Here is a 16,638-nt window from a genome sequence, read left to right as displayed (position 1 = left end):
TCATCTTACATCACAGGTTTAAAAAAATCTTACGGTTGTCGGTTAATTAACCCACAGTCACAAAAAGTGAAAAGATATTGCACTTAGTGCATTTATTTCCCTAGATTTCATCTCCCTGTCCTCCCCACCAGCAACCTGCACCCCCCACCCCCACCCTCCAACCTATTCCTGCATTTACTGACTCAAACACTATTTCTAGTGAACACACAATGGGCCCCATGGAAGGCCAATGAAGAACTTTCAAAGTGAAGTCACTGATGTAATGTACAGAAACATGGCAGCTAACAGCAAGGTCCAACAAACAGCAATGAGATCAATGACAAGATAATCTGTTTTAAAAAAAAATTATGTTGGTTGAGAGATAAATGTTGGCCAGGGCATGGGGAGAACTTTTCTGCTCTTTTTCAAACAGTGCCATGGGATCTTTTATAGGCACACCTGAGAGGGCAGGTGGAGCCTTGGTTTAACATCACATCCAAAAAATGGCACCTCTGACAGTGCAGCACTCCCTCAGTAATGTACTGAAGTGTCAGCCCAGATTGTTTGCTCAAGTCTCTGGAGTGGGTCTTGAACCCATAATCTTCTGACTCAGAGGTGAAAGTGGTTACCACTGAGCCAAGGTGATACTAGCCTGTGAGAATAGTATAGGAGGAGAAGGGAAGGAAGGGAGTGAAATAAATCTATCACAGTTGCCTCCTCAATTCCATTTCAAAGTTTGACCTGGTACTCATGCCATATTAGCCACCTCAAAATTAGTACAGTCAATAGTGTTTACATATTATAGATTGTTTTGAAACAAGGCAAAGCACAAAAAGCTCGACTAGAAACATAACTAACACTCAATATAGACAACTGACAAAAAGCCGTCAAAAAGTGATGTGAAATGCACTTAAGATGCAAGCCAGAGTAAAAAGTAGTCAGTTTCTTCCTCTTCTCCTCTCATTAAATTTAGTACCAAAATTAAGTACTCGCAAGAAAACCTCACTGTAAAAATGAAGTATTTGAGAGATTGCTTTAGGCTAATTTTAAAGTCACTAGTCTATCTCCTGTGGCACTGCTCAAAATAAGTCAGACAGGATGCTGTTTTATAAGGACAAGAGCATTACATTATGTAAATCAATGTATTGTTCCATTGCTAAAATTCAGCTGTGTTGATGTGTTTCTTTTAAGGCAACAAGATGTAATTGCTGTGACGTCCTGAGGTCAATTAGAGGCAGCTTGCTCTTAGCAGATCCTGAGCTTACATTGGCTTAGTTTTTTTTTTAAAAGGTGATTTTTTTTTTTTAAGAAGGTGCAAATCAAAGTCAAAGTTAATCAGAAGGTATGTATTATTGGTGGGAAAGGTTTTTCTGTACATTGGAAACTACTGGCTTTCTTTTTAAAAAAAACTTTTTATTGTGTGTATCAGAAATGTGGTTGTGCGATGCCTGCAAATAGTTGAACAAAATTGAGTACACAAGACATTAGTGAACATGGGTACTTATAATCCAACAGAATAGTAATGCTACATAGAAATTACAACACAAAAATAGGTAGTTTGACCCAAACAGTCCATATTGTTAATATTCCAAGAGCAGTCCTAATCCTCTGTGCACCACCCCCCCCAACCTGTTCCAACATTTTCTTTCCTTCATCTAACCTGTTCTTAAAAATTGAAATGGTCTCTGCTTCAGTCACTAACTCTGGTAGTGCATTCCACAGAGCCACAACCCTCTGTGTAAAACAAGTTTCTCCTGCTCTCTGTCCTAATCTTATATCTATGTTCCTTCATTTTGGACCCCTCAACCACTAGAAACAGTTTGTTTCTATCTACCCTGTACCATCCCTTCATAATTTTAAATGCCTCTATCAAATCACCCCATAATTTTCTATGTTCTGATGAAAACAGCCCAATATTGGAGTGGATAGGTTAGTTTTTTCAAAACAGATTGAGCTTTAAGAAATCCTACTTATCTCAAGCAATAAAAAATGTTCCTTTGAGTCAAATTTTACAAATTAAATTGATACACCAACACTCCACCAGTTTAATTTATTTGACTGATTTCAAGCCCCCACCCCCTCCATATACATTTCCTTAACTCAAATGATATTCATAAGAAAAATCTCACCTTCTGCATTCCTAATTCATTTGTAGCAGGTTGATTGAAATGGATCTCTTATTCTCACATAGTACATTTGCATGCTATATTGTTAAGGGGATGCACGTTCTTACTTGTTCATAACTTTAGCTTTCCATCCATCCATAAGGCTGTCCAATGAACTGCTCAGAAAATCATAGTATCGTAGTAGGTACAGCGCAGAAGGAGGCTATTCAGCCCATCATGTCTGTGCCAGCTCTTTGAAAGAGCTATCCAATTAGTCCCATTCCCCTGCTCTTTCCAGGTAGTCCTGTAAATTTTTTCCCTTTAAGTATTTATCCAATTCCCTTCTGAATGTTACTATTGAATCTGCTTCCACCACCCTTTCAGGCAGTGCATTCCAGATCATAATAACTCGCTGCATAAAAAGTGTTTCCTCATGTCACCTTAAATCTGTGTCCTCTGGTTACTCACCCTTCTGCCACTGGAAACAGTTTCTTCTTATTTACTCTATCAAAACTGTTCATGATTTTGAACATCTCTATAAAATCTCCCCTTAAACTTCTCTGTTCTAAGGAGAACAACCCCAGTTTCTTCAGTCTCTCCACATAACTGAAATCCCTCATCCCTGGTACCATTCTAGTGAATCTCTTCTGGACCCTCTCTAAGGCCTTGACATCTTTCCTAAAGTGTGGTGCCCAGAATTGAACACAATACTCCAGCTGCAGCCTAACCAATGTTTTATAAAGGCTTAGCATAACTTCCTTGCTTTTGTACTCTATGCCTCTATTAATAAAGCCTGGGATCCCATATGTTTTGTTTTGTAAACAGCATTCTCAATCTGTCCTCCACTTTCAAAGTTTTGTGTACATACACCACCAGGTCTCTCTGTTCCTGTGCTCCCTTTAAAACTGTTGCATTTCATTTATATTGCCTCTCCTCATTCTTCCTATCAAAATGCATCACTTCACACTTCTCTGCATTAAATTTCACCTGCCATGTGTCTGCTCATTTCACCAGTCTGTCTATATCCTCCTGAAGTCTGTTACTATCCTCCACATTGTTTACTACATTTCCCAGTTTAATGTCATCTGCAAACTTTGAAATTATACCGTCTATACCCAAGTCCAGGTCATTAATATATATCAAAAAGAGCAGCTGTCCTAATACTGACCCTTGGGGAACACCACTGTATACTTCTCTACAGTCTGAAAAACAACTGTTCACCACTACTCTCTGCTTTCTGTCCCTTAGTCAATTTTGTATCCATGCTGCCACTGTCCCTTTAATCCCATGGGCTTTAATTTTACTGACAAGTATTCTGTGTGGTATTTTATCAAATGCCTTTTGAAATTCCATATACACATCAACCGCACTATCCTTATCAACCCTCTCCGTTACATCAAAGAACTCAATCAAGGTAGTCAAACACAATTTTCCTTTAAAACATCCGTGCTCATTTATTAGCCCATACTTTTCCAAGTGCCAAATAAATTTGTCCCTGATTATTGTCTCGAAGTTTCCCTACCATCAACGTTAGGCTGACTGGCCTGTAATTGCCGGGTTTATCCCTCGCCCCTCTTTTGATCAGGGGTGTTAGATTTACAATCCTCCAGTGCCCAGACACCTTCCCCACATCCAAGGAGGACTGGAAGATTGTGGCCAGAGTCTCCACAATTTCCACTCTCACTTCCTTCAGCAACGTAGGATGCATCCCATCTGGAACGGGTGATTTTTCTACTTTGAATACTGCCAATCTTTTAAATACCTCCTCTTATCCTATCCAAAATCATTACTACTTCCTCCTTCACTGCTACAATGACAGCAGCCTCTTCTCTAGTGAAGACTGATGCGAAATATTCATTTAGTACTTCAGCCATGCCCTCTGCCTCCACAAGAAAATCTTTTTTGTCCCTAATCAGTCCCACCCTTTCTTTGGTTACCTTTTTACTATTTATATGTTCATAAAAGACTTTTGGGTTCCCTTTTATGTTAGCCGCTAATCTATTCTGATACTCTCTCTCTCATACCCTTTTGCAGCCTGGTTCTCTACTGTATTATGAACCTTACATTCATCAGAAGTCTCCTTTTTCGGTTTAATTTTAATCTCTATATCTTTAGTCATCAAGGGACCTGTAGCTTTGGATACCCTTCCTTTCCTCCTTGTAGGAATGAGTCTACTCTGTACCCAAACCAACTCTTTCTTGAAGGCTTCCCATTGTTCAATTACTGTTTTGCCTACCAATTTTTGATTCCAATCCACCTGGACAAGATCCCCTTTTAACTCACTGAAATGAGCCCTCCTCCAGTTAAGTATTTTCACATTGGATTGTTCCTTGTCCTTTTCCATAATTCTTGTAAACCTAATGATATTATGATTGCTGTTCCCCAAATGCTCCCCCACTGAAACATGCTCTACCTGCCCCACTTCATTCCCCAGAATTAGTTCCAGCACTGTTTCCTTCCTCATTGGGCTGGAAATACATTGCTCAAGAAAGTTCTCGTACATATTTCAGGAATTCCTCCCCCTCTTTGTACTGTTACTTTCCCAGTCTATATTGGGATAATTGAAGTCCCCCATATAAAAATAAAAATCATTTCTGAAGCCCATTGAAATTATACATCAGATTTTGCAGCTAACTCCAAAAAGCCAAATAAAACATTATCTATAACTACACTAAATCTTAACAGCTGTGATAAGTTACGCTCATATACAATTCAACTAGTTTAACAGAAAGCAGTTTAGTCCAATTCAGCAAGCTTTAGATACTCTCAATTGAATTTGTTGCAGTAGTAATATAAAAAGGGACCAGTAGCCTGGATGGAGAGGTATAGATAGAGCAAAATAATTAAAGATTAGTACTGCAGCTTTCTGCCTATTGCTGTAACTTACATTTTGGGAAATGGCATTTTACATGTACAATAGTGACTTCTTAGAACTAAAAAGAGCTCAAAGAACAGCATTTAGGTAGACTTTGTCTGTAATTGGCCAAGAGACTGAGAAAAGTCATATTTTAAAGTCGATATTGGCAAATTATATAAAAGTTGTCCATGTTGTACTTATAAAAAGTCACAGAAACTATGAAAGAAGAGGAACCTGGAGTTTTGAGAGACAGCTATACATTTGAATACACTGCAGTTTGTCATGTGATCAGATTCCAAGCTAATGTATACTTACTTGCAATGTACACAGACAAGAAGAGTCCAGCTAATGCCACCCCACTAAACATCCGGAATACAACAAACATGAGGAAATCCACGGAGACTGAAACGGCAACGTGCTGAATAATTGCTAGAACTAACGAGAGAATGAATGTATTTCTACGGCCCAATCTGTAGGAGAGAAAAAAAAAGTCAATGTTCTGTACTTTGGTCTCATTTTGTAAATTCTGCTTCAGCATTATAATTATAGCAGAAATGCAGTTTGAAAATTGTCAACATAGAGCTTGCAGTTCAAATCTTCGGTTTAGGATTGTGGTCTGAACTATTCAAAGTCCATTTCCCATCTTCATATGGTGGTCACGTATACGTTTGTAGCTCAAAATAGAGAATTGAAGGATTTTCAACAGTTCTCTGCTAGAGCACTTTTTAAAGAGTGCTGCATTGCAGCTATTTTTCAAGCTCTGAAAATACTGCATTTACTACACTGTGCAAAAAATACTGAAGATATGTGTGCATAATGGTACAAAATGGTAGGTGAATCTGCTATTTTGTTAGCCTTTTGCCACGCTGACAAACAAGAAGCTGCAATTATTACAAAGTTAGCCAGCTGTGTACGGGGCAAGATTATACAAGCTGTTACACCTATATCATGGTGTTCAAAATAGTAGGTTCTCTGAAATCAGAAATATAAAACTTATGTACCTAGTTTTGAAGATGTTACAAATATAGCAACACAATCTAATTCTTGAAATTTACAATAATAGTTTTAGCAGGATACCAAACACCAAAACAAAATCACAGAAAGCCTGAGGGACCAATACTGTGAAACACAGAAAAACCTTACCTATCAGCAACAGATCCAAGGGTCAAGTATCCAACAGTCCAACCAATCATGTAGCTCACTTGCTCCAGCGGAACCTTCCAGTAGTTCATACATACCAGGTTCCACTTAAAAAAAAATGAAAACTGCTTAATCTCAAGAAAACCCAACATATGATTTTTGTCAGCCTTCCTCTGCAGCTTAAAAACTTAAGTAGACCAATATTACTCATTTTATACAGTGCATTGTGGCTACAGCTTTGTCATTGTCCAATACCCTATTTAATGATTAAATCCTACCTTTCAATTTTTTGGTATTTTAGCCACTCTCACAAAAGGTTAAAACCAGAGTAAATATATTCTTCCCCAGCAGACTTCTGCAACATTAGTAAGAACTGAAAAAAAACTGTCCACCAGGATGGCAGTCAGCTCAGCACCTGATGCTCCTGGGATCTATGCCTCAAACATCGACTTATCTTTCCTCTTTACATATGATGAGGGGGCTGTGATGTATTTTCACCATTTTATACGTCATTTGCAATAGAAAAATTGTGTGGGAACAGCAATTTCCACAATCATCCTGATATGCAGGATGTCATTTGTGAGCCAACAAATTATTCAAAAGTTGCATTAAATTGTGATGTTTTAAAAAAAAACTGAAGTAGTAAGGCTCACCAAATCCATTTTTTTGAACCTTACTATACACTAGAGTTAAGACATTGGACATGTTCATTTGTGCATTGGGTCCAACAAACATAATCTGCACCATAAACACTTCACCCTCAGTCGTTAATATTTTGAGGATCAAATTTACATGCTATATATAGTGAAAGCCTCATAATAGCAGAGAATTAAACCAAAACATGAAAAAAGTTAACCTTTGAACACATGGTACAATAACCAAAAATTGAGGATTGAGGATGGGTTGCACTGTCGTTTGTAATAACTTGTTTGTGTAGGAAATGTAAATATAGCTTTGTGATAAAACTGTACAAGGAATCAAGTCAGGTGATATTGTGCACTTTCTGCATATGCAAAACAGATGAGTCACTAGCAGTGCTACTGACTTTATCCTACATTCAGATCAAACATGTTTTACATCGAGTTACATTGAAACTACAGCACACATACAGGCCATTCAGCCAACTGGTCTAAGCCGGCGTCTATGCTCCACATGAGCCTCATCCTTCTCTCCTTCATCCAACCCTATCTTCTATTCCTTTCTCCCTCATGTGCTTATCTAGCTTCCCCTAAAATGCATCTATGCTATTTGCCTCAACTACTCCTTGTGACAGCATGTTCCACATTCTTACCACTCTTTTGATAAAGAAGTTTCTCCTGAATTCCCTATTGGATTTATTAGTGACTATTTTATATTTATGACTTCTAGTTTTGGACTCCCCCACAAGTGGAAACATTTTCTCTACGTCTACCCTATCAAACCCCAGCATGACCTTAAAGACCTCGGTCAGGTCACATCCTCAGCCTTCTTTTTTCTAGAGAAAAGAGCCCCAGCTTGTTCAGCCATCCCTGATGAGGATATTCTCTCAGTTCTGATATCATCCTTGTAAATCTTTTTTGCACCCTTGCCAATGCCTCCATATCCTTTCTATAACAGAGACCAGAACTGTGCACAAGTGTGGTCTAACCAAGGTTCTATGTAAGTTTGAAATAACTTCTTTGCTTTTCAATTCTATCCCTCTAGAAATGAACCCCAGTGCTCAATTTGCCTTTTTCATGGCACTATTAACCTGCGTCGCTACTTTTAGTGATTTGTGTATCTGTACCCCTAGTTCCCTTTGCTCCTCTATCCTGTTTAGATTCTTATTATCCAAGCAATATATGGCCTCCTTATTCTTACTACCAAAATGCACTACCTCACACTTATCTATATTGAAATTCATTTGCCAATTACACGACCATTCAGTAAGTTTGCTAATGTCCTCTTTCATTTTGACATTCTTCCTTTGTATTAACTACACCCCCCAATTTGGTGTCGTCCGCAAATTTTGAAATTGTACTTCCGATTTCCGAATCCAAATCATTGAAGTGAGTTGTGAAGGACGGTGGCCCCAGCACTGATCCCTGTGGAACACCACTTCCTACCTTTTGCAGCCTGAGTAGCTACCCTTAACCTCTACTCTGTTTTCTGTTTTGTAGCCAACTGCTATCCATTCTGCTGTCTGTTCAGACTCCACATGCTCTGACATTAGCAATGAGTCTACAATGGTACCTTTTCGAAGGCCATTTGAAAATCCAAATATATTACATCTACTGCATTACCCTTGTCTACTCTTTCTGTTACTTCTTCAAAGAATTCAATAGGGTTGGTCAGGCATGACTTTCCCTTCCAAAATCCATGCTGACTATTCTTTATTATATTTTGTTCTCTAGATGTCTTTCTATTACATCTTTGAGTAAAGTTTCTATTATCTTTCCTACCACCGACATTAAGCTAACTGGTCTATAGTTCCCTGGACTTGTTCCATTTCCCTTGTTAAATATAGGAACTTTAGCTGTCCGCCAGTCCTCGAGCACTATTCCCTTTTCTAATGAATTTTTATATAAATATGTAACAGTGCCTCTGCTATCTCCTCCCTAAAATTGCAGATGCAATCCAACCAGACCAGGAGTCTTATCCTCTCTTAAGTTTGATTAGTTTCTCAATTATCTCCCCCCTTTCTATCTTAACTGTTTTAATATCTTTTTCGATCTCTTCTTCTAATGTCCTGCCCACCTTATTAGTCTCCCTGGTAAATACAGAGCCAAAGTAACTATTCAATATTTCTGCCATTTTGCTGCAGTTACCTGAGAGTTTATCTTTTGCATCCCTAAGTGGCCCTATCCCTATTTTGATATTTCTTTTGTTATTTATATGACTGTAGAATAATTTACTATTTCTTTTCATGTTCTTTGATAATTTAATCTCATAGTTCCTCTTTGCTTTCCTAATTGTTTTTTTGACTTCTTTCCTAACCTCTTCGTATTCCCTTTTGTCATCCTCTCCTTTATTGTTTATGTACTTAAAGTATGCCTTTTTCTTTACTTTCAATTTTATCCTTATCCTAAAGTTACTGTAATAAAGTAGTGTGGTACATATCAGTTTTACTATTCAGCATTAGAAATTCACAGCAAATTAGCTTTTTTTTAATAACATACACTGTAAAAGTTGGAAAGAGGACGCACTCCACATTAGATTGATTTAATCATCTACTTTGTCATTTAGTGTATAGCACAAGGAGCTGTAGTCAATTTTGACACTCTATTCAATTTGAGACTGACACCATGATGGTTAATAGCCACATGACTTTATTTAGTGCAAGTAACAATCAATACATTACAGTATTTAAGCAGTAGTTTACAAAAGCACAATTGAGAATTATATTACCCCAATGTCCTGAGTAGAGGCCACGATTTTGTTCCTCGTTCCCTCATGTACATTCTCTCATTCTTGCTTATCCGCTAGGTACCTTCTTTTCTGTCCTCTACAACATGACTCTAGTAAGGGGACCCTCTTTAATGCTACTTTTGGGGGAACGGTACAGGGGCTGTTACCGACACAGGTGTTTACCCTATCGGGGTCTTTCTAATAGGCGAGGTGGCCAATAAGACATTGTGTATGTCTTTAGACAAAAAGTCAGCCCACTTCTTATCTCTATTTCACAGGCAAGGGGTGATTTAGCGGCCGTCAAATTGTCATACCCTCTGGTTGACCAATCATTGGCTTCCAACATTAGAGGGGCCTGTCCCTCCAACTTAGCTTCACTTCAAGGCTGAAGCCAGCAGTTTGGACCTGTTAACTTACTCCCTGTCTGTTCCCAAGCCGTTAATACTGAGGCCTCCTTGTTATGTTAGCAGCTTGGACAGCTGTCTCATTGTGTGGCTGCAACAGTTTATGTTAGCAATCTCCACCAGTGTTAATTACCTCAGAAGCAAAAGGCCTTATAAAACTTACAAAACCCATAAGTGCCAGTTAATTACCATATATTCTATATACTGTTTGATTAATTCAGAAAGGTGATCATATAAAAGACAGTTAAAGTTACATATCAAAAATACTTGTGGGCTCATAGATGGTTCCCTTATCAGTACTAGGGGTCCACCTATAGTTCTTCCTTGATTCTGGAACGTGGATGCTAGCGACACGTTCAGACGTACAGGCCCATTTCACTGTTTATGCCTCAGATAGCATGGATATATATTTTTAACCACTCTTACATCCTATCCATTACCAAAACTGCTTACTTCCACCTCTTTAACTCATATTTCTTTGTCACCTCCAGACTTAATTATCCCAATACCCTCCTTGCTGGCCTTCCAACCTCCAACTTGTCCACTCTGCTGCATGTATCCTGTCCCACACCAAATTTTGCGAGCCCATGACTCCCAGCCTCACTAAATTAGAATCCTAGAATGGTTACAGCACACCAGGTGGCCATTCAGCCCATCGAGCCCATACCGGCTCTCTGCAAGAGCAATCCAGCTGGTCCCACTCCCCACCCCCCTTTTCCCGTAACCTTGTAAATTTTTTTCTTTCAAGTGCTTATCCCATTCCCTTTTGAAAGCCACGATTGAATCTGCCTCCACTACCCTTTCAGGCAGTGCATTCTAGATCATAACCACTCACTGCGTAAAAAAGTTTTTCCTCATATCGCCTTTGGTTCTTTTACCAATCACCTTAAATCTGTGTCCTCTGGTTCTCGACCCTTCTGCCAATAGGAACAGTTTCTCTCTATCTACTCTGTCTAAACCCTTCATGATTTTGAATACCTATCAAATCTCTTCTCAACCTTCTCTGCTCGGAGAACAACCTCAGCTTCTCCAGTCTCTCATCCCTGGAACTATTCTAGTAAATATTTTCTGCACCCTCTCCAAGTCCTTCAAATCCTTCCTAAAGGGTGGTGCCCAGAATTGGACATAATACTCCAGTTGTGGCCGAACCAGTGTTTTATAAAAGGTTCATCATAACCTCCTTGCTTTTGTATTCTATGCCTCTATTTATAAAGTCTAGGATCCCATATGCTTTTTTAACCGCTTTCTCAACCAGCTGTGCACATATACCCCAGGTCAACTGTTCCTGCACCCCCATTATAGTAGCTTCCCATTTTCACAGCAAATTAAATCTTCATCCAGCTCTATAAATCCCTTAATTGTCTAACCCCTGCCTATTTCTGCAATCTCCACCAATCCTATGTTCCCTCCCCTGAATGCTGTTCCTCTGACTAGCCTCCAGTACATTTCCCCCTCCACCATTGGTGGCAGAAGTTTCCGCTGCTGTTGTCCTATGCTCTGGAACTCCCTCCCTAGATTTCTTTGCCTTTCCCTCCACCTTTAAAAACCTATTTCTTCATCCTTAAATGTTTCCCTTCCTAATCAGCGTCTGTCCTTTTATATCTATTTGTGTAATGCTTTGGGATGTTTCTTTATATTAAAAAGGTGTTGTATAAATAAATGCAAGTTGTTGTTGCTGATGGTGAGTGAAGTTGCAATTCCAGGGTATATGTTTAATGCCCACAATGAAACCGCATTAGCTACATAGTTTCAATCATTGTCCCACTTATTTTGCATATACTTCAAGCTGCAGATTTCAACAAGGATCTTGATATTCTGTTGCAGGATTTATACACAAATGAGACGAGTGTTAGAACAACCCATTCCAAATTTGCATTCCCACAAAACTCAATAGTAGGACAAGCCAGCAAGTAAAATAGGTAAGTGCAAATACAAATAAGTTGCCTGAGCCATGATATTGCATACTACATATGGCCCACAGACTGAAGTCTGGGCACCCTAGCTTTAAGAGCAAAATATTGACGGCAGACAGAATACTACCGAAATAGTGTTGCAGTGTCGTCACGCAAAGCTAAACTTTTGATAGACAGATGCAAGTTAGTCTGAACTCAGAAAAAAAGTTAATAAAAAGCCAGCACATATGCTTATCAGGAATTTCACTTCACGCCAAAAACAATTACTACTCACAAAATTTTTGAAAAAAATGCACACTTTATAATACAGGATTAGAACACAGAATTACTTTAAATTGCGGTAGCAGAGGCGACGGCCTAATATACTGGGGGGAGGGAATTATTTCAAGTTTTAAAACAGTGAACTAACACAGCCTGGATGTTCCGTCCATCATAATCGAGTTTTAAAGTGATCATGAAAACGTTCACATAATTACAGCAAATGATTCACCGCAATCGGGTCGGGAACATTTATTGAGAATAGCTTTATACAGTTAAATCTACATCGTGCAATAATCCTAGGCGCAGGTAAGTTATAATTTATAAACTGCGCATAAAAGAGTGAATTACCTCGGCTCCTGCATTATTTTTAAGTGAAGTCGGTAACGCTGAGGGGGCAGTTTAAAATAAATAGTACCAGGCGCGCACATGACGCGGCTACTCACCTGGGTAACGACGTTGGTCTCGAGGCCGGCGAACGGCTCGAACTGCCACCCTCTATCGCACGAGACGGTACCGTTGGGAAGCAGATGGCTCACGCGGGCGGCGACCGTTAACGGATATCGGTAGAGCTGGCAGCGGCTCCAGGCGGCAGAAGCACCTGCGCCGCCACCCGTTCGCAGCGGCAGGCTGTAGTTGAGCAGCTGGGAGCCCGACAGGTTTCTGAGGGCTTCGGGAAGGAGCTGCGGGTTGGGCTGGCAGTGGTGGTCCGGAGTTAGAGTGAAAAACACGTTGCTGAAGAAACTCAAAGCCACCAGCAGGTCGGGGAGACAGGCGAAAGCCGCCAACGCTTTGTGGTAACGGCCGAAGCCTCCGAGTTGAGGGATGATGGTGTCGAACTCCATGCCTCCTGCAAGTTACTCACTTTCTGACTCCGACCCAAGTTTCTATTGAAAAGAGGTTTATGCGCGACGGCGATGAGTCATCTCAGGTGACTCATCACTTGCTTTTTAAAGGGCCGCTGCTACCTAATTGTTAGTTTGAAAAAATATTTAGTTGCACAAAAAAGACCTTTGTCGCGTTGTAGATAAAGCTATTGCAGTAATTATTTACTGTGAAACTACCTTTAGTTACAGAGTTCGTCTGGTGCATGTTGATGTTACACTGAGATGAGCAAGACTAGCCTCGTTGTGCAATTGGTGCGTTCAGATAATTCCTATTTAACATTTGCAATTTTCTTACATTACCTCCCTCCGAAAGTAGAAACCTAAAGTAAAATAAAATTCTACGGACACCAGCCAGACTTTGCATGCGAGTGGCCAGAGGTCACATAGGAGCCGAGACAGTGTCAGCTAGCTCTTGGAGCGAGGACACCACATCCAAGTCTGACCCTGTCCTCACCCAACAAAATTAAATCAAAACAGTAAAATCAACTAAGACAAACACAATCTATGCAGCGCCCGATGGTTACAGAAGACAACTTTCTCCTAGGGGTCATTTTTTTGATGGACTATGCAAGATCAGCCCCCACAAGAACACAATCAAATGGCACACCTTAAAGGTTTTTGGACGTTGTTTTGGCCCAACTAAATGGATAAGGTTAATTGAAAAAAAAAATCAGGGAAAACATTCTATAACTTGCCCATCAGTCACAGAAGCAACTTTCTAGAAGGGGTCCTATTTTGCAAAACTAGATAGTGATCAGGAAACTGGGATCCCTCTTTGAATTAAGGGTTACTGTGGCTGTTTAGTTGTGCTTCCGTTGGTCTCCTGAGATCATATAACTTCAATTGAACCACACACTGTTGTTGCACATTGAACCAATGTGGGACCTCGTGTACTGGCAGTTTAAGACCACTTAGAGCACAAACTGAATTGGGCTGACCACAAATTATAGAGCTGCATTCAGTTCAGTTTATAACAAGACTACGTAAATACATTTGAGCAAAGGATTTTTTTTGTTTTACTAGCTAGTTAGTGAATCTGGGAGTGTTTCTGGCTCAACAGGATGTCTAAAACCCATTTCTCAACTTTATCCTTTTTTTCCCCCCCAACAGGCCTCCTGGTAGAAGGGACTTCCAGGTAAGTTGTAAGGGCGACAAAGCTGGGGCCATCACCGTAGTGGCTATCCTGAGCTCAACAACAGCTCGCACTTAAAGGCATTAATACTATAAAACATCCTAAATAATTACAATTTTTAAAAAGTACATCGAGTAGTGGTGGAAAGATTGGGGCGGTGGCCAAAGGTATGATCAAAGACTGAGGTATTGAGGAAGGAAGGCAGAGATTTAGGGAGAACATTGCAACGTGAGGGGTTGAACTAGCAGCAGGTGGAGTGAAAATGAGGCCAGAATCAGAAGAGTGGAGGATGTATGCAGAACATTTGGCTAAAGAACATTGTGGGGGTGAAGAGAGAGAGACCATGGGGATCAGGATTTTGAAACTCTGGGAAATAGGGAGTGAATGAATTAGGTGCAGGACTTAAGTGTGGGATAGGATGTGGGTGGTGGAGTGTTAGGCAATTTATTAAGGGCTGAACTCAAAGGCAGTGGAGAGTGTGTTGGAGAAATGGAGTCTGGAGGTGACAAAGATTAATAAGCATCTCACCAGCAGTGGTGGTAAGGTAAAGACAGATGCATTATGTTGAGATGGAAAGAGATCTTCATGGCTAGGATCTTGAGTTTGAAGCTCACTCAGCTCAGCATCAAACAGGATACTGAGGGTGTGCATTTTTGGGTTCAACCCACAAGGAGAAGGATAGAGTTGGGGGCTAAAGTGCAGAGTTTTTGATGGGAGCCAAATAGGATGGTTTTGGTCTTACCAATGTTAAGTTAAAGTAAGTATTTGCTCATCCATGACTTTGTCAAGCTAAGCAGCAGTGGTGACTGGTGAGCTTTTTGACAGGTGAGGCACAGCTATACATGCCTAACCAAGCCAATGTGTCACCATGGCAATGGACCCTTCCTGTGGAATGCCACCACGTTTTTCCAAATTCCTGAAGTTGGATAGAACATAACATTACAACTTACATTTATATTAGAGGTTCCATCCTATATTAAAAATTCCAATCCTTAAGGGCTCAAATATTGCAGGTTTTTCCTCATGCTGGTTATGAGGTGATATTCTATTTGAAAGGACAAATCGTGAATCTCCGTTTATTATATAGAAACGCAGGTCAACTTTGTGGCTGTTACTTCAACCCTGTTTGAGATACAATAACAACCTCCACCCGCACCTCAATTTAGTTAGCTGGGTGCTGGAAGTTTGTTCCTAGAGAGGTGACAACAGCAGGTGTGGAGGCGAGAGCACAAAATCCAACCATGTATTGAAGCAAGTCATTTTTTCTAGCAAGGAATCATCTGTGCACCTGAATCTCAGTTAATGAGTTTTTCCAGTGATTTCACTTGTTGATGGTGTTTGTAAAAGTTCTTAATCAGTTTAATTTGATATTTCAAACATTTTTTTACAATTGCGTGTCAGTGATGATCAACTAGTGATGCTCAGTAATGTGCATTGACACAAGCACATTGTCACTTGCTGCTCTGGTCAACCAATTGATCCCTATCATCAATACTTGTCTTAGGCTGTTACCAATTGACCTGCTGCTTAGATCTATTGAGTCTGCTATTGGGTCAGCAGAAAGGATTGTGTGTAAAATGCAGTGGGCCATTCATCATGGCTGACGGCAATGATCGCTGCTTGTGCTGTCATCTGAATGTTGGCAATGCCATCTGCCAGATATGACTAGGATTTTTCCAAAGACCAATGTGGAGGGAGGAGAGGGGCAGGTGCACGGGGAGGTGGAACAACTAAACATGATCTGTCAAAAATACAATAATTTACGATTTGTCAGCACTGATTGTGGGGCTCAATGACAATAAATGATTAGTCATGTTGATCTTTGGGAGCAGAATGGAGTAACTGATTTGGAAGATCGGCAGAGTGGTAAGTCAGGAGCAGCCGATCAGCACGGACGTGAATTGGGTGGGTGAGAGAGGGAGATTTGGGCTACCAGTAGAATGAGGAGCATTGAGGTTCGACAGAGGGCTAGGAGCACAACACAGGCAGCTGCATCGTAGGCCCAGGTCCATGGCCAATGGCAGTGATGGGACAGAGGAGATGTGAAAATGACAAAGGTAACTCCAGGAAACCTTTTGTGGGGAGGGGAAGGGGGTGTGGAGGGACTTTTTAAAAAAAAAAGTGGAATTATTAAAAAAAAGGAAAGTTTAGTTCTCTACCTGCTACTTTTACCAAGATAACTTGACATACTGGAGCCTGAGAAACAAACTGTTTCAGTGACACACTGGTCATAGCCTGCAATTGCATGCAGACTCAGCATTTTTTTAAAACCCCATATGGTCACAATGTGATGGAATACTCTCCACTTGCCTGGATGAGTGCAGCTCCAACAACACTCAAGAAGCTCGACACCATCCAAGCTAAAGCAGCCCGCTTGATTGGCACCCCATCCACCACCCTAAACATTCACTCCCTTCACCACCGGCGCACTGTGGCTGCGGTGTGTACCATCCACAGGATGCACTGCAGCAACTCGCCAAGGCTTCTTCGACAGCACCTCCCAAACCCGCGACCTCTACCACCTAGAAGGACAAGGGCAGCAGGCGCATGGGAACAACACCACCTGCACGTTCCCCTCCAAGTCACACACCATCCCG

The 16,638-nt window shown here is 40.5% G+C and overlaps 1 protein-coding gene across 1 annotated transcript in view; it reads right to left on the bottom strand.

Moving 5' to 3' along the window:
* Window positions 1-12,935, bottom strand: part of slc22a31 (solute carrier family 22 member 31) — a 40,628-nt gene extending 27,693 nt beyond the window's left edge. Inside the window, exons 1-3 of the mRNA XM_067997495.1 lie at window positions 12,469-12,935; window positions 6,085-6,188; window positions 5,257-5,411 (exon numbers count right to left, since the gene is read on the bottom strand). Of these exons, the coding sequence (XP_067853596.1) occupies window positions 5,257-5,411; window positions 6,085-6,188; window positions 12,469-12,867 (658 nt within the window). The 5' untranslated portion in view covers window positions 12,868-12,935. The remainder of the gene's footprint in view (window positions 1-5,256; window positions 5,412-6,084; window positions 6,189-12,468) is intronic.
* Window positions 12,936-16,638: the final 3,703 nt, after the last annotated feature.

The sequence above is a fragment of the Heptranchias perlo genome, chromosome 16 (genome assembly GCF_035084215.1).
Source record: "Heptranchias perlo isolate sHepPer1 chromosome 16, sHepPer1.hap1, whole genome shotgun sequence".
Taxonomy (NCBI): domain Eukaryota; kingdom Metazoa; phylum Chordata; class Chondrichthyes; order Hexanchiformes; family Hexanchidae; genus Heptranchias; species Heptranchias perlo.
This window is presented reverse-complemented; position numbering and strand designations above follow the sequence as displayed.